Source organism: Mustela lutreola, chromosome X, assembly GCF_030435805.1.
Source record: "Mustela lutreola isolate mMusLut2 chromosome X, mMusLut2.pri, whole genome shotgun sequence".
Taxonomy (NCBI): domain Eukaryota; kingdom Metazoa; phylum Chordata; class Mammalia; order Carnivora; family Mustelidae; genus Mustela; species Mustela lutreola.
In genome coordinates this window covers 41,856,383-41,873,737 of record NC_081308.1, presented here as the reverse complement: position 1 = coordinate 41,873,737, position 17,355 = coordinate 41,856,383, and the positions used below count along the sequence as shown (strand labels likewise).

Sequence of the window (17,355 nt, the reverse complement as noted above, 5' to 3'; positions counted from 1 at the left end):
CTCCACCTTGTCTCTCTCTAGCAAATCCCAGTCTCTGACCAATGCCTTCAACCTTCCAGAACCAGCCCCGCCCAGGCCCAGCCTTAGCCAGGACGAGGTGAAAGCTGAGACCATCCGCAGCCTGAGGAAGTCTTTCGCCAGCCTCTTCTCCGACTGACACCCCACCCTGAGAACCCTTAATTCTTCCTGGGCAACCCCTCTCTGGGCCCTGAATCCATTTCTCACTTTTGGAGTCTCCGAATCCCTTGAGAAGCCCTCTCCTGGTCCGAGACCCCTCTTCTCACTCCGCTGAATGCCCTACTCCCTGGGGAAACCTCACTCTTGGTCCTAACTCCAACTCCCACTTTTGGAATCCCCAAGTCCCTTTAAAAGCCCAGTCCCTACCACCTCAAGACTTTTCAGTTTTAGAACCTCCAAATTCCTGAAGACCTCTACTCCTGGCCTCCCAGAGGGCACTTTCCTTCCCAGAAGCTCCCAAATACCAGGCAACCCATTCTGGTCCTCACACCACTCAGTCCCCTTCCAGAACCCTGGAATTCTCAGAAAACCATATTCCTGGTCCTGGATCTCTCAAGTATGCCTTGTTCCCCATCAGAATTTCCAAAATCCTTAAGAAACCCCTGCCCTGGAGCCCCTCCATGGATGTCCCATCTCTGGAGAGCCGCCTCATCAGATGCCACTATCCAGCCCCACAAAGATTTCTCCTACCCGCCCCCAGCCCCTTTCCGACACACTGGGAGGTCCCCCACTGCTAGGACCCTTCTGTTCCCCAGGGACCCATACTCCCACTTTCCTGCCTCTGACAGCTATCTTTAAATATGCAAACTCTAACCATCCTCCCAGAATCCTTTGCACATGGAGGGCCAGTGGTCCTCCACTTCCCCACCTTTGCCGTGATGTCTGTGTCTGTGACTGATGTGGCCTCCTCTTGTGCCGTGCTTGGCATATGTGGTCTTCGTTCATCATGCCGCCTGTGGTGATGCGTGCAGTGGCGCTGTTTGTGTGGTCCGCACTCCCCCCCCAACCACTCCTTGCCTGGACTCACCCCCACCCTTCAGCGGCTCTGAACCCCATGAGAAGAGTCGGGAAGCAAAATAAACAAGCAAAGGCCCAGCAGAATTCTGTGCTTCTTGGTGAAGAGGGGAGTCCTTGAATGGTGGGGAAGACACAGAGGGGACCCCCCTAAATCCACAGGGGGTGCTGGGGACCCCAAAATCCAGTGGAAGGCACATCAGGCACAAATTCCAGAGAGGTTCTGAGTGGAACCCCTGCCACAAATCCCAGCCATTGCAGATGGAGGAGCTCCCAAATTTAGAAGTATCCCCAAAGCCAAGAGGAAATCAAATTACAGAGGAAGCAGGGGTGTTGGTCTTTGGGGGTTCCCCCAATTCCAGAGGAGCTGGAAAAGCACATGGGGACACCCTCATCTCCCGGGATGGGGATGGGGGGGGTCCTGAGGCAGTTATCAGAGCAGAAACAGAACACTGGCTGGCTGGTGGGCAGGGCTCCTTGGCGTGGCAGGCTGAGATGGGTTCCCTGGCCGCTGGGGGCAGGGCCTAAGGCACGAGACGGGCCGCGCTGAGGAGGCAGGCAGGCAACTCATCAGCCTGGGTGCGGTGCAAGGAGGGTTCAGAGGCACTCCGCTCAATCTTGGGGAGTGACCGCTGCAGCAGCTCAATCGTGGCCAGGATCTGGGGGCAGGGGCAGGTTGGGGGGGTGTCCAGAGCTATGTAGGCACCCCGACAGCCACAAACCCCAGCCTACAGGGGAAGCACACATGCATGCGCACACACACAATTCCCGCGGACACCTCAGAGTCGTCCTCCTCCTCACACTCCCCCTCCCCAGTGTGTCCAACCCTCCTGCCCAGCCCACCTGGGGGAAGAGGGGACGTTCCTCCCGCTGGAACTTGAGGCAGTCAGACAGCAGGCGCCGCATGGCCTTGGGGCAGTTGCTGGAGATTTTGCTGAGGTCCGGGGACAGATAGCCACGGCCCACCATAAAGATGATCTGGAGGGACAGGAATGGGGTGGTATGGAGGTGTGGGCTGGGAGGCTGAGGGAATTGTGGCTCTAAAGGGGCTTTGGGGGCTCCTTTTGGGGGGAAACTAGGGCACTCTGGGTATTGGGATCTGGAGTGCTATGGGGATCCAGTGGATCCAAGGACACTGGGTCTCTGAGCACAGGGCTTCTCTGCAGAACAGAGGGATTGAAGCTTGGGGGAAATCCAAAATTACAGGTATCCCTGACCTCACAGGTTTCTGGGGGCTTACAAGCCTACTGAGTCAGGGGAAACATGAAGTTCTGGGTCTGGGAGGAGCCAGGGGAGTCAAAACCTCAGGGGCCTATATTTCTGCAGGGGTCTGGGGCCTAGAGAACTATGGGTCCATGTGGCCTGTAGGATTGTGAGTGCTTGGTTCTTAGAGCCTAGAGGACCCCAGGTTTCTGAGGGCCTGGAAGATTCCAGGTTGAAGAACCTGGAGAACTCGGGAGAGCCTGGGGCCCAGAGTACCATGGGTTCCAGGGCCCCAAAAGCCTGGCAGATACCCAAGGCCTGAATGACTGTGGTTATCTGTGAGTAGTCCAGAAGCACAGGTGGTTTCTGTCATTAGGAGAAATGGGATGCTGGGCTTTGGGACTTGGGAGATTTGGGGTACTGCAGGCACTGGAGGACTGTAGGTATCCCGAGCCCCAGAGGGCTTCTGGGTGTTTGGGGGCCATGGCGGGTTCTGGGTAGACGGGATTCTGGGGGTTCTGGACCTCAAGGACCCAGAGGATTGTCGATGTGTAGGGAAGGAGGGGATTCTAGGTAGGGAAGACCAGAGGATTCTGAGAGTTCTCAGCCCAGAAGATTTTGGGTTTCTGGGGGCAAGTGTGGCATTCCTGGTCTTTACAAAGGAGGAAGTCTAGGCTTTGGAGGCTGAAAGGAATCCTCTGCCTGGGAGACTGTGGGTGACGCGTGGGACTCACCTGGTCACGGCTGCCAATGTGGCTGTAAGGCAGCGAGCCGGTCATGAGCTCATAGAGCACAACCCCATAGGCGTAGACATCCGACTGGAAGCTGTAGGGGTTCGGGTCCTGCATACGGATCACCTCAGCCGCCTTCAATGGGGCAGACCAGACCAGGCAGGGGGACCACGGAGGTCAGCCAATGGCCAGCCGCACTCCCAGATCCCACCAGCCACACTGGGTACAACTCAGATCACCGATGTGAGGCAAAGCACGAGCAGTCTAGACACCCCCATCTGGCACAAGCATTCCCATCCCCACTCAGCTCCCCACATCCCACCCCAGTCACCCAAGCTCCTACCCAGATGGCCCCAGTCCAGCCTGGCCCAACTCACCATCCATAGCACGGAGCCCGAGGGCTGCTCCAAGGGCTGGGCCCCACTCCACCGTGTCTTCACTGTGGCCAGGCCAAAGTCACCAATCTTCACTGTGAGCCCCTCATGTAGGAAGATGTCCACCAGGGTCAAGGGCCACTACAGGAGCTCCCAACAGCCACATCTCCCATCCTGACTGGGTGGTTCCCACTCATGCCCCCACACCAGTCTTGCCCCTGACCCTGACCAGAAGCCCTCCATATCATACAAACTAGCTACAATCTTGACTTGGGTAGGGAACTCCCAATTATTGCCCCTTATGCTACCCCCCCCCACCCCATGACTCCTGACCAGGAAGCACCTCGCGTGGGACTTCAGACTTGCACGGTTCACCAAACCTTGGACCCCGTCCAAAGTCCCCAACAACAGCACCGAAACCAGCCACAGCCTTGAGCCTGACCAAGAGACTCCCCCTGCCTTAGAGGACCTATTAAGCCACATGCCATGTGACCCTTCCATGCATCCCCAGAAGGCCCCCAACAAAAGCCACCCCGCTAAGCCCCCACCCCGGCCCAGCCTGCGCACATGGACAGGCAGATACTGTTAGACTTGAGATCTCGATGAATGATGTTCTTGGCGTGGAGGTAGCTGTAGGGGTGGAAGTGGAAGGCAGATTGGCCGGGGGGTTACCTCCTCTCCCCACCCCAAGCCTCCCACCGCCCCCCATTTTGTCCCCAGGCCGGGAGGCTCACTCCATGCCCTGGGCAGTCTGCCGGGCCACGTCGATGAGCTGGACCATGTCGAAGCGAGTGTCGGCCACGTGCAGGTGGTGGTAGAGGCTGGAGCCCTCACACCACTGCGTGATGATGGCAAATCCCGGCCGGGTCATGAAGCCCATGAACAGCAAGATGTTGACGTGACGGGTCTTCCTACAGGCAGGGAGGGCAGTACCAGGACAGGAAGGAAAAAGAGCAACAATCACTCACTTCTGGAGCATCAGGAACAGGGCTATTCACTGCTGCCCTCTGTCAGCACTTCTGCCCTTTCAGGAGGCTCAGGGCCAGACTGCCGCCAGACTCAGTGCATTTGTGAGATACACTTGATGGGCAGGGATTCCCTCCTGGTGGGGGTGGCGTATGTCCCCAGCTTCCTCAGCCGAGTCTCTCAACAGAAGCAGGAGAGACTACTGCCCCCTCCCCGCCCCTCTATCGACCAGTGGCTCTATGTCATCAACACCTGCCAACCTCCAATCTTGACCGTGACCTGGGCCTGTGACCATTTTATAGACAAGAGAGTGGAATGCCAACCTTCTTCATTGATACAGCAGCCTGATACTGACATGCCAGTAAAGATACCCAGTAATGTGTGGCTATTTCCTGTTAATTGCCACAAGAGGCTCAGAAGTATAGAGCTTGGAGTTAACACTTGGATTAGATCCTGTGTTCCAATCCAGGCTTCCCCAGGTACTCACTGTGCAACCTCAGGGATGACACTTAACCTCTTGGTGCCTCACCTTTGTCAACTGCAAAACTATGATCATTATACTAGCTACCTTATAGGGATGTTGGCAAGAATGGGTACCAAATGATCTGTAAGGCACTTGGAACAGCACCTACCAGAGCACCCCATAAATGTCACTGTCCTCGTTATTGCCACTGGGTGCCTGAGTCTACCTCAAAGAAACTGAGACACGGTGAACAGACGCCACCGCTCTAGTTTAGGAGGACACCTTCCCTCCTTACAAAAGGAGTCACCATGGGTATAATGGCAACACAAATGCGAACACCAACAGTGCTCTGCGATTTTGCTCATGTCACAGTGGGTAACGGAGGACAGGAGTGCTCTTCACAGTGGTCCAATTACAGTTAAAATATTAACATGATACAGGCTAGCAGTGGGCTCAAATCATTTCACAGAGAGGAAGAGAATAAAAGTTTTCTTACTGCGGTGTCCATAATGAGGATAAATGTTAAAATGGCACAAGAAATTATGAGAACATCAACTCTGTAATGTACCTGTACCCATTGGTCAGAGGGCACGCCCATGTCAGCAAGCCCAGGACTGGTAGGTAGTAACCAGAGCGGCAGAAGAGGAACACCAGGGCTTCTCAGGGCAAATGAACTGATATAGTATGAGGGGCTTATTAAGCAGAGAATTACAACTGTTAATGAAAACAAGGACTAAATCCTAAGTGAAACAACACCCACGGTTCTTTAAATCATGGCATGACTGTGATTAGTAACAGGAATCCAGTAGGATAAACCTACTGCTAACAATGTAACACAAGCAGAGGGGAAGGAGAGGCCCAAGCTTCCTGGCAATGTGCTTAACATCAAGCTATGAATGTGAGGGCACGTGGTAACGTGGCCGGCCTCGGCCATATCCACTTCAGTGCCAGGCAAATAAGAAGATGCACGTTTTGGAGGCGGAGACATTAGTTAATATCAGTATCAACCGGAACACAAACAGTATCATCATCAGAGGGCCTTGAAACGAAGCCATTTCCCAGAGGAGAAAGGGATATTCCCTGAATGAGAAAGAGCTCATTAACACAACACAAACGTGGCTGACCTGCGGGAAGCGCCCCAGCTTGGCCCTTCCCCGGGGAGGTGCCCCGTCCCTCTGCCCCACCCCACACACGTGTCATCTCACCTGAGCACCTGCATCTCGTTCTTGAAGGCCTGGGCCTGCTCAGCTGTGGGTTGGGCCACCTTGAGCACCTTCACGGCCACATCGCCATGCCACCGCCCGCGAAACACGGTGCCGAACGAGCCTGTCCCGATCCTCTTCAGCAGCTGCACCTCGCTGGGCGGTACCTCCCAGTAATAGCCGGAGTCCCGGTACCCCAGATTCTTCTGTGGGCCACATGGGCGGCATTTCAGGGGCCTGCCCGCTTCCCTCATCACTCAGCCTGTGGCGCCCCCATCAGAGGCTCCCCTGGAGCTTACCACTTTCTTCTTGTCATCGGCCAAGGACTTCCGCTCCCGCTGCTCCGACGGGGACTTGGAATGGGGGGACTTCCTCCCCGAGGGCACGCTGGCTGGGCTGGGGCTCCCCCGGGGGGCTCCATCACCACCACCTCTACTACCGGCAGCTGCGATCATTGTGGGGGAGGTGTGAGCAGAGGTGGCACAGGGGTGAGGGGGTGTGATGCAGGGGCATGGGGTGGACGGGGTGGACTCACCATCAGTGCCGAAACTCTGGGTAGTGAGCTGGAAGAAGAGGGCCAGGAGTCAGAGAGGGCACACGGGAGCCAAGAGGAACGGCCCTCTTCTCAGCCCGGTGCCCTCAGGCAATGACCCCCTTGCCACCAACCTGGATGAGGCTGGAGTCCGTGGCGGCTGTGGTGCTGACCATGTGGACATTAGGAGTGGATGTGGAGCGGATGCGCTGGAGCGGGGCATTGGCCGGCGCGGGGAAGGGAAAGTGCTCGGGGTCTCGGTGCGGGGCGCAGGAGCTGGAGGGGGGGTAAAGGCTGGGAAATCACTGTGGGATGAACGCAAGAACAAGGAAAGCTGCCCCCCTAGCCCTGTAAACGTATGTGTAGACCAGAGTCACCATCTACTGTTACTATTGCCATTCGTTTCCTCAAGAGCCACTTACTGGGGGCCTGCCCACTGGCAGAAAGCATTCTAGGTAGTGGAAATAAAACCATGGGCAAAATGAAAACAAGTTCCTGCCCTCATGGGGCTCATTTTCCAGTGAGGAGAGCGACCCCCCCGCAAAAAAAAAAGAAGAATATTTAATATGTCCATTGGTGACAGGTACAATAAAGAAAAAAAAACGAAGCAACACAAAGAGAGAGAAAGTATCATGGGTGATATCTGGAAAGGCTTCCCCAAAGGGACATCTGAGTAAAGACCTAAAGGAGGAACAGCAAGCCACACAATATAGGGGGGAAGAAAGTAATATGTAATATCTTCTAACTGTGTGCACTACTCAAATATGTTGTTATATAATATATAACACATTATCTGTATTAAGATACCAATGTTTCCAAATATGTGTACTGCAGTAACATTACACAGCGGACCCTTGAACAATGTAGGAATTAGGGGCACCACCGACCCCTGCCCAGGTGAACGTCCATGTATAACTTCTGACTCCCCAAAAACTTAACCACTAAGAGCCTACTACTGACCAGAAGCCTTAGTGATAACATAAACAGTCGACTAAGCACGTATTTTGTATGTTTTATGTATTATATACTGTATGTTTACAATAAGAGTAAGCTAAAGAAAATGTTTCTAAAAAAATCATAAGAGAAAATACATTTATAATACTGCACGTAAAAAATCCACGTGTAAGGTGGACGCAAGCAGGTCAAGCCCATGCTGTTCAAGGGTCAACTGTGTATGTTATATGTAGATGTAAATACATAAAGATACATGTTATATATATTTTGATGTCACAAATGCATTTTTATTTTTAATTTTTATTATATCTATTTTTTAAAGATTTTATTTATTTATTTGACGAGAGAGAGATGGCAAGAGCAGGAACACAAGCAGGGGGACTGGGAGAGGGAGAAGCAAGCTTCCCGATGAGTAGGGACCCCAATGTGGGACTCGATCCCAGGACCCTGGGATCATGACCTGAACCGAAGGCAGACACTTAACAACTGAGTGACCCAAAAGCCCCACAAATGTATTTTCACTATCCTGAAATGAAATGCATAGGTAATCCACATATACCCATAATTAAAAGTAACATAATGCCCTACACTATTTTATGTTGCATAAAAATGTGTTTTATATTATAGAGTGTACATAGAACACATGATATATTAATATAATGTACCATATGAATACATCCTACAATATACAGACAAATACAATGTATATCTTATAAATTTGTGCTATCTTAGAGCAATAATATACTTTAATATAGAAATACTACAGTATTGGAGCACCTGGGTAGCTCAGTCGGTTAAGCGTTTGGCTTTGGCTTAGGTTGTGATCCCAAGTTCCTGGGATTGAGCCCTGCATCAGGTTCCCTGCTCGGCGGGAAGCCTGCTTCTCCCTCTCCCGCTCCCCCTGCTTGTGTTCTCTCTCGCTGTCTCTCTCTATCAAATAAATAAAAAAAATCTTAAAAAAAAAAGAAATACTACAGTATTATAATACTGAACATAAAAGAGAAATAAAAGGGAATTTATGATAAAAATAATATGTATTGGGCGCCTGGGTGGCTCAGTGGGTTAAGCCGCTGCCTTCGGCTCAGGTCATGATCTCAGGATCCTGGGATCGAGTCCCGCATCCCCGCATCGGGCTCTCTGCTCAGCAGGGAGCCTGTTTCCTCCTCTCTCTCTCTCTGCCTGCCTCTCTGCCTACTTGTGATCTCTTTCTGTCAAATAAATAAATAAAATCTTTAAAAATAATAATAATAATAATATGTATTTCAAAATGGAAAGACTTGAGCATGATTATACTGTAAGAATTAACGAAATAGTTAGATGCTTATATATATGTCCTTGTAATTAATAAGGACTTTTTAAAAAGATTTTATTTATTTATTCGACACACAGAGAGAGATCACAAAGTAGGCACAACAGCAGGCAGAGAGAGAGGGGGAAGCAGGCTTCCTGCTGAGCAGAGAGCCTGATGCGGGGCTCAATCCCAGGACCCCGGGATCATGACCTGAGCCGAAGGCAGAGGCTTAACCCACTGAGCCACCCAGGCGCCCCTTAGTAGGGACTTCTTATTCTCTACCAGATCTCGTTCTAAGTACTGGATACACCTCAACACATTTAAATTCTCACCAGAACGCTATGTGGTAAAAAGTATTATTATCCCCTCTTTGTAGACAAGAAAGCTGTGGCCCAGAAAGATTAGGTGACTTGCCAGATGTCCTACAGCTCCACACCTATAGGTGCTCAATAAATGTGTGCAAATAAACAAATGAATGAAGTACGGCTTGTGATCTACAAAGGCCTCCAGATCTTTTTCTCCTAACAACAGGCCTTCAGCTAAGGCATCCCTACCTGGGACCCTGAGGGGTTAGCGGCTCATTCAGGGGACGGTTCGAGGGAACTTCGTGCTGCCTGGAGCCTCCGGACAAATCCTGGACACTGTGGTAGAACCTTGAGAGCATTTAAGAGGATGGAGCAAGAGGACAAGGGTCAGCTATCTGTAAGAACCCTGTGGCGTCTGTCATCCCCATTCCCCCACCCACCATAGGCCAGGCTCACTGTCGGCAGTTGGTGCTCATGTCAACACAGACTGTGGGGACTTTAGAGGAACAATGCTGGTGGAACTTGTAGCCACAGGTTTGGCAGCGGAAGCCGTGGAACAGAAACTTAAGGCAGAAGTCACAGAATGCCAGGCTGAAGAATGTCTTCCGTACCTGCTGCCACAGAGCAGGGAAAGTTGAGGCCTGGTCAAGGAACCTCCCCACACCATGCCCACAGTCTGCCCCAACTCTCCACTCCACACTCACAAAATTGTGCATGGTCAGTGGAACATCTTCGAGGACCTCTACAATGAGTTCCTCTCCATCCAGGGGGGCAATGGCCGTGTCCCAGGCGGTGACTGTCTTTCGCCTGTACGAAGCATGGAAGGCAGTGAGTGAGAGGGTGGACAGAGACTGTGGGAGGAAGGGAACCCCTAAAAGTCCCTCCACGCCCACCATCCATGGAGCAACATCTGACGTGTTTCATTTTCATCACAGCAACTTTAGGAACTAGTTACTATCCTTGCCCCCATTTTACAGATGAGGAAACGGAGGCTCAGAGGGATTCAAGTCACTGGCCCAAGGCCACAAAGGACTGTGACTGGCTGGCCCGTGTCAAGAGTCCATGCTCTTAACCACAAGGTGAGGGGGAATAAGCCACGAAATCCCAGAAGCACTCAGCAAGCCCCTGAAAAAGTGGCCGACTGGCACTGAGACAACAAATAAAAAGCCATGTGGGCATGGAATAAAACAGTTCAGGAAGCCCAGGACAGAGGAATAAATGGAAGGCCGGCATGGCCCAGCTCAGCAGACCAACCAAGAATGAGGAAGCGGAGGACGCAGAGAGCTGGCAAACAGATGAAATCGTGAAAGAACACCACAGACGAACTCCCACATGGGGTGCAGGAGCTGGACAAGGACCTGAGGGTCAAGGAGAGACGAGCTGCTGGCCTCAAAGGCCGGTGAACGAATGATGTTATGAAACAAAAGCTGCATGCACTCGTGGATTCACTGAGCTTAAGGAAAGACTAACGGGACACTGCACCACAGAGGGAAGGAGTCAGGGGCCTCCGAGGAGGGGATGGGAGGCTGGGGAGCCCAGTAGAGGGAGGCGAAGTGGCAGGGTAGGGGCACACTTACCCCTCGATGAGCCGGTAGACCACACAGCAATCCTGATTGAGACCCCGTACCTTGAGGGCCTTGTCTAGAGAGTCGTAGACACTCATGCCATCCCGGACAGTCACCTATGCATTTGTGTGTGCACACGGGGGATGGAAGGGGTGGTCAGTGCCCAACATGGACCCCAGCTGACTCTGCCTGGCCTCTGTAGAAACCTCCTCCCCCCCACCCCCAGTCATAACTGGATCTGCCCTGACCTCCTGCCAGCTTTGCCCGTCAGACTCACCACCGTGCGTTGCTTGTTGGGCAAATATACTTTGACAGTGCCCACTGCCCGGGACGGCTCGGCCCCGTTGGCAGGGGGGCCCCGTGGTGGCTCCATGGAGCCTAGGACTTTGTCAAGACGGGTTGAGGTGGGGCTGAGCAGGTGCCATGGGGCTCCTAGAACACAGGAGGAATTCAGAGGTCCAGTAATGACAGTCTGGAAGCAAAGTGGCAGGGACAAAAAAAATTTCAATGTCCAGGCTCCACATCACCCCCTCCCCGCTGTTGCCCAATCTACACACAAAGGCCAAGGGATCTTGTAAACACCTCGAACTCATCCAGTCTCTCCTCTGCTCAGGCTGCTCTCCTGTTGTTTGTCTCACTATTTTAAGGGCCAAGGTCTAGGATTCACTGCATAGGGTGGGGGCAGAGGAGAGGGGAGTAACGAACAAGGAGAGGCAGCACATACTGTCCTGGAGGGCACAGGCGTACCCAGTCTCTGTGCTGGGGGGTTAACAAGGAAGTCAAACCACACTGCAGTTGGGCGTGTTACGTCCATAAAGGACATGAACAGGCAGTCCTGGCTTTTTAATGGAGAAAGGGTGGTTACCAGATACTGTGGTGAGGGAGGAGTCACAGACAGGATGATGGGAAAGAAATGGAAGAGATCATCAGATACTGCCCTTAGTTGGGGGGAAATGGGAACCGCACCAAACGGTGTTCTTAGGGGCACTGGGGGAATCCCTAAGCCCTGGGCTGTAACGATAGCAGGCTCTCAAACACTGTTAGGTGGCTAATGGCTGTCATCAGACTATGATGGGGACTTCATAGGGCCTCAGCAGAAACTGTGCTGAAGGGACTGTAGTGGGGAGAAGTATGGATAATGGACATCACCAGACACTGTCATGGGGGAATGGAGGGACATGGTGCATTACCAAACACTACTGAGGTGAGATAAACAGTTTGAAAGCGAGGGTGGAGGGGTCCAAACTCTACCCTAACTAATGAAGGGGTCACAGACCTATTACTGCTGACAATGGAAGGAGGCTGGGTAGGGTTAAAGAGAAGTAACGGAGAAATTCTCAAACGTTCGCCCAGCTCGCGACTAGTAAACCACAGCTCCACGCACTCCCCATTGCCGGCAAGGCAGGGTCATCAAGACATCTCAAGGAGGTTTAGAGGGAGTCCGGGCACACCACAGCCCAGGCCCCATTCAGCCCGGCCCCGCCTACCGAGGGCTTTCCAGCTCTGCGCAGGCGCACTGCCACACGCGACGGGCGAAACCATCCCCCGCAGCCTTGCACCCCTATTCCTGTCTACCCACCCCACCCCCGCTGTCGACGATGGTCTCGCCCCAGGTCAAACCACTCCTCCGGTTCCGGGCGGGGGGCGCCGGCGTCCAGGCGAAGCCATCCTGGAGCTAAACTTTCGGTCCCGGCTCCCTGCCCGTGCCCGGCGGTCGCTCCAGAAACCTAACCCCGCCGGACCCGCCCTCACCTGTCACGCCGCTACGGCCACCGCCGCCTCCATCTTGGGCCTGTCTTCTTGTTTCCTCGCTGAGTCCGCCTCCACCGCCCCTCGGACTTTCACCATTGGCTCCGCCGGATTCACCTCTCCATCCTTATTGGGTTAGGGTCACGCCTGTCAAAGCAGGACCGGCGGAATGTGGGTCGTGTTCCGGATTAGGAGGGACTGCCTGAAACGTCAGGGTCTGAGGGAAATTCGCCTGTCCGGACTCGCGCAGGCGCAGTTGGGTGGAGAGCGCCGCGCGTTGGACTTTAACCCACATCGTGCCGAGCTGGAGTAAAGCTGAAATTTTTTTCAACAACTTGGGGCTGACTCTAGGGGTTCTTGAATCTGGGAGGGGAATCTTTAAGTGCCCTTTTTTGGGCCAGTGACCCGAAGCCCTAGGTAGCCATTTGGACTTTCCCTGTGTCTCGGTTTTACCATATTTGAAGTGAGTTGCCATCAGACCGCAGAACTGCAACGTTTGCCAGTTCTAAGAAATTTGTAGTCATAGCTTTTGATAACAGCGGGTCTCAGGTCGGGCCGGGGCCGGGGTGTCTGGCCCTAGCAGAAGCATCCTGCCCCATTCTGTGCAGCTTACTTGAGGAATGGCTTTGGTAAGGATTTGGGGGGAGATTAGTCATAGGTGACCATGTTAAAGAGGGGAGGGGAAGTGTGGACCTGGAATGGGGCACAGAGCAGGGGAAAGACCTTGTAGGGTGAAGAACTTTTCAAAAGCCGAATTTTCCCTGGTGTCAAAAGTGAATGAGGCTTTCCATCCTCCTTTTTCTTAGAGCTTTTCCTTTAGAAAACTTGTAGAAGTTTTTCCTTCTCCCTTCCAGATGTATGTAAATCTTGTAAAAAGCTAAATAGGCCTCCTGTCCATATCATTACCCAGGAATGTTGTTCTCAAGGGCCTTGGAGCCATCTCTTTGAAGTGTAAACATCAGCGAGTCTAGTACCCTTATCTTCACGTCTGGGTAGGAATTTGACCTAGGCTCTTGGCCCCATGTTGTTAACCTGCTTGTCAAAGAGATAGGTGTTTTATTTTTCCTTTGAGTAAGGGCAGATGGCGACCCCGATCTCCAGGTGGATTGGAGATAAACTATGGATAGCAAACAGTGCTGTCAAGTTTTCTTGCTGGAGGACAAATTGCCATTCTTGAGAACGTGTATATAACGGGTCAGAGCTGCTCGGCTGAATAGAAGATGTTTCTTTCTGTCTTCCAAAGCTTTTTTTTAAAAGGTCTTTAAAAAAATTTTTTTTAATTCTTTCTTAAAGATTTTATTTATTTGGCAGAGAGATATCACAAGTAGGCTCCCCGCTGAGCAGAGAGCCCGATGCGGGGCTCCATCCCAGGACCTTGAGATCACGACCTGAGCGGAACGCAGAGGCTTAACCTGCTGAGCCACCCAAGCGCCCCTCTTCCAAAGCTTTTTAGCACATTGCTTGAGTTGCACGTTGCCATCTGGTTTAATGTTTATTCAATAATAAAACTATTTCAATCTTTTCTACCTTTGTGGAAGGGATTCACAAGCAAGCACAAGATTTTTATTTTCTAATTATTTCCCCAACAGTGTGAATTCTGTGGTGTTTGAACTGGCTACATTCTCCTGTTTGGAGCCTCAGCTTCCTTATGTGGTAAAATGGAAAAGAGCAAGAGAAAAGTCAGTAGGTGCAGAGACAGCAACATGCTTCAGTGTGTATTTAACGTTTCTCTGCCTATAAAGAGAGAGACAAGTTTGGCTTACTGGGCTGTCATAGAACCTCCATTTTTCCACCGCCCCATTCTATTTTGGGATTTTCACCATTCAGTGGCAAAAATTAAAGACTGACAATAGGGGTGGCTGGGTGGCTCAGTGGGTTAAAGCCTCTGCCTTTGGCTCAGGTCATGATCCCAGGGTCCTGAGATCGAGTCGCACATCGGGCTCTCTGCTCAGCGGGGAACCTACTTCCCCCTCTCTCTCTGCCTATTTGTGATCTCTGTGTGTCAAATAAATTAATAAAATCTTTAAAAAAAAATAAAAAGACTGACAATAAAGACCACATGTCATTGAGAATGTGGAGCAACTGGAACTTTCATGCATTGCTATTTGGGAGTGTAAAAATGGTGACCCACTTTGGAAAGAGATCGAAAGCTTCCTATAAAGGTAAACACACACAATCCAGCAATCTGACTCCTAGGTATTCAAAGAAATAAGAGCTTATGTCCAGTGATGTGCTGGTAGATGTTCAACAACCAGCTCTCCAGGAAAAAAAAAAACCTCTAATTTGTAGCATTTGCCAACTATGGTGTAAACACTCCCACCATGACTTATTTCAAGCTAGGAATATGACATCGCTTAACCACAGTTGAGATTTGAAAAATTAGCTCAGTGAGCCATCCACAGCATGCAATTGCAATATGTGCATACAAAAACTTGCATGCAGATGGCCATATTAGCTTTATTCATAATAACAAAAAACTGGAAACATCCCAGGTGTCCAGTAACAGAAGAACTGACAAGAAACTCAATGGTGGGATCATGGAATACTACTCAGTAATGAAACAGACTACTTCCTATGTCTCTGAATCTTGTAGACATAAGGTTCAGTGAAAGAATCCAGAATCAGGGGCGCCTGAGTGGTTCAGTGGGTTTAGCCGCTGCCTTTGGCTCAGGTCATGATCTCAGGGTCCTGGGATCGAGCCCTGCATTGGGCTCTCTGCTCAGCAGGGAGGCTGCTTCCTCCTCTCTCTCTGCCTGCCTTTCTGCCTGTTTGTCATCTCTCTCTGTCAAATAAATTAAAAAAATCTTAAAAAAAAAAAAGAGAGAAAATCCAGAATCAAAGAAGAAATATTGTATTATTCCTTTTGCATGAAATTCTAAGTCAGGCAAAACTAATCTACAGTGAGGGATTTTCAGACTAGTTGTTATCTTAGGGGAGAAGAACTCGGAAGCATATGAGGAAACTTTTGGAGGTGATTGGGCTGTTCAGTATGAATCTGTCCAAACCACTGAACTCTGTACTGAAACTGGGGACATTTTATTTTATGTAAAGCATACCTCATAAAAAAACACATGGCAAAGAAATGGCTTCAAACATAATTCCAAACATCGTGATTTCTTGCAAATTCTTACTGGTTAGAGAATTTTTTAAAAAATTCTCTTTTCTGAAATTGAATCCCTGGACCCCAAATTTCCATTTCTCAGTCCAAGAGCCCTGGCGCCCACCTCAGCACCACATGGGGTCAGGAACAACTACTGGAGCTCAGCAAAGGGCTCCAAAATACTCCGACTAAGAATAATTTCCAGGGTCGGGGAGACACATTTTAAATTCCAATTCACTGAAATATTATTCAGTTATATATTATTAAATTTGTTTAAAATTTTTAATTTCTAGGCAGTATTTGAAGACAGACTTCCTGATTGTTGCTCGACCATTGCAAAGAAAATCCCTCCATGAAATCACTGCACAGGTGCCAGGGGGTGCGGTGGCAGGAAGGAATGGATGGTTCTCTCCCGAGGACTCATAGACTCACTTCAAACCTATCCTAACTGGCACGACTTTAGCCAAGTGTCTCACAGGTACCTAACAAAATATGGAGGCCTTTAGAGTGACTGGGGGGGGGGGGGGAGCCTGGGTGGGTCAGTCGTTAAGCGTCTGCCTTTGGCCCAGGTCATGATCCCAGGGTCCTGGCTTCGAGCCCCACATCAGGCTCCCTGTTCTCCCACTCCCCCTGCTTGTGATCCCTCCCTCTCTGTCTCTGTCTCTGTCAAATAAATAAATAAAATCTTTTAAAAAATTAAAGTGATTTGGGTTTTTAACATCACTGTCTTCATACATTTAAAACCATCAGAAGCACCATGTATTAAAACAAAAATTAAAACCGGAACTAGCTGATAACGATTTTTTCAAAATTACCCACCTAGAAATTTTAAACGATTTAAAAGTGGTTGTTGGTTTTTCTTATTGTTGATTTAAAAGCCTTAGAAACGTGTCTAAAAACAAAATTACAGGGCGTCTGGGTGGCTCAGTCTGTTAAGTGTCTGCCTTCCGCTTAGGTCATAATCCCAGGGTCCTGGAATCTAATCCCACCTGGGGCTCTCTGCTCATCCGGGAGTCGGCTTCTCCCTCTCACTTTCCCTCTGTGCTCTCCCTCTCTCCCTCAAATAAATAAATAAATCTAAAAAAAAAAAAAAATAAGTGTTCCCTGACTGCTGTTGCAATGCTACCCATTTTTCAGATGAGCAAACCGAGATTCAGGGTGCCCTAACTGGAGGGAGAGAGAAGAGAACTCAGTCCAGGAATTCAAGTTTGATAAAACTGTTTAACAAGGGTGGAGGCCAGGGACACCTCCTTAAGGAATCTTGGATCCACACCAGCAGTCCAGACTCCCTGAAGCCCGCCTCCAGAACCTGCTACGCCCATTTCCCTAAGCCAACGCCCTGACTCCCGCCGCCGCCGCCGCCCTGAGAATGACATCTTTGAGACCTGATCGCAATGCCTCCCTCTCAGCTAACCATTTTCGGAAGAGATGACCGCGCATATATACATTTCACTGAGGAGGGAGACTTGGCTGGGCGCCCCTCACGCTTTACTCAGGACCCTCACCTATCGACTCCGCTAGGCCACTCCGCCCTCCAGCCCTCGACAGGCGTCGAGATCAGCCAATAGCAATGGAGAGGAGGGTGGACTTTGGGATGCCGCGGGCATTGATAGATTCTACCTCAATCCCTGGTGTTTAAGAATGAGAAGGGAGGGGACGTCGGGACGCTGAGGAGCCACTGACAAACCAATAGGTACGCACAGGAGGTGGGCTTTGGGCCATCCCAGCCAATGGGAGGTGATGCAAGCCTGAGACTTACTACAAACCAGCAACTTAACGTTAACTTTTAAATTAATGGCAATTGTCCGTAATCGGGTCCCTCTAAAGCAGAGCGTGGAAGTTTCCACTTCTGAATATTCCTGGAAGAGATTTTTAATATACAACCCAG

General features: G+C 50.8%; 2 protein-coding genes across 5 annotated transcripts in view; one reads left to right on the top strand and one right to left on the bottom strand.

Moving 5' to 3' along the window:
* Positions 1 to 1,113, top strand: part of SYN1 (synapsin I) — a 47,059-nt gene extending 45,946 nt beyond the window's left edge. The window contains exon 13 of one of the 2 annotated variants that reach the window (XM_059156896.1): positions 60 to 1,113. In XM_059156896.1, coding sequence (XP_059012879.1) covers positions 60 to 87 — 28 coding nt within the window. In that variant the 3' untranslated portion in view covers positions 88 to 1,113. Of the gene's footprint in view, positions 1 to 21 lie in introns of both variants that reach the window. The other variant, XM_059156895.1, reaches the window with a different exon arrangement.
* Positions 1,111 to 12,503, bottom strand: ARAF (A-Raf proto-oncogene, serine/threonine kinase). Of its 3 annotated transcripts, none has more exons than XM_059156897.1 (16): positions 12,371 to 12,503; positions 10,896 to 11,090; positions 10,631 to 10,734; positions 9,758 to 9,860; positions 9,510 to 9,664; positions 9,303 to 9,401; positions 6,638 to 6,797; positions 6,507 to 6,534; positions 6,271 to 6,416; positions 5,975 to 6,177; positions 4,075 to 4,251; positions 3,924 to 3,970; positions 3,344 to 3,462; positions 2,970 to 3,101; positions 1,876 to 2,010; positions 1,111 to 1,691 (listed from the first exon to the last, which is right to left on the bottom strand). In XM_059156897.1, exons 2-16 carry the CDS (start codon positions 10,989 to 10,991, stop codon positions 1,557 to 1,559), a joined length of 1,839 nt encoding a protein of 612 aa, XP_059012880.1. In that variant the 5' UTR covers positions 10,992 to 11,090; positions 12,371 to 12,503; the 3' UTR covers positions 1,111 to 1,556. The 3 variants fall into 3 exon arrangements, with proteins under 3 accessions (XP_059012880.1, XP_059012882.1, XP_059012881.1); XM_059156899.1 differs by having other exon boundaries at positions 6,638 to 6,779; XM_059156898.1 differs by having other exon boundaries at positions 10,896 to 11,050.
* Positions 12,504 to 17,355: the final 4,852 nt, after the last annotated feature.

Excerpts from the sequence above, each read along its gene's own strand:
- ARAF (XM_059156897.1), bottom strand. The coding sequence starts at position 10,991 with ATGGAGCCACCACGGGGCCCCCCTGCCAACGGGGCCGAGCCGTCCCGG. Across the intron at positions 6,417-6,506 it reads CCAGAGTTTCGGCACTGATG|CTGCCGGTAGTAGAGGTGGT; the intron begins GTGAGTCCACCC and ends CAATGATCGCAG. Across the intron at positions 3,463-3,923 it reads TCGAGATCTCAAGTCTAACA|ACATCTTCCTACATGAGGGG; the intron begins GTATCTGCCTGT and ends TGACCCTGGTGG.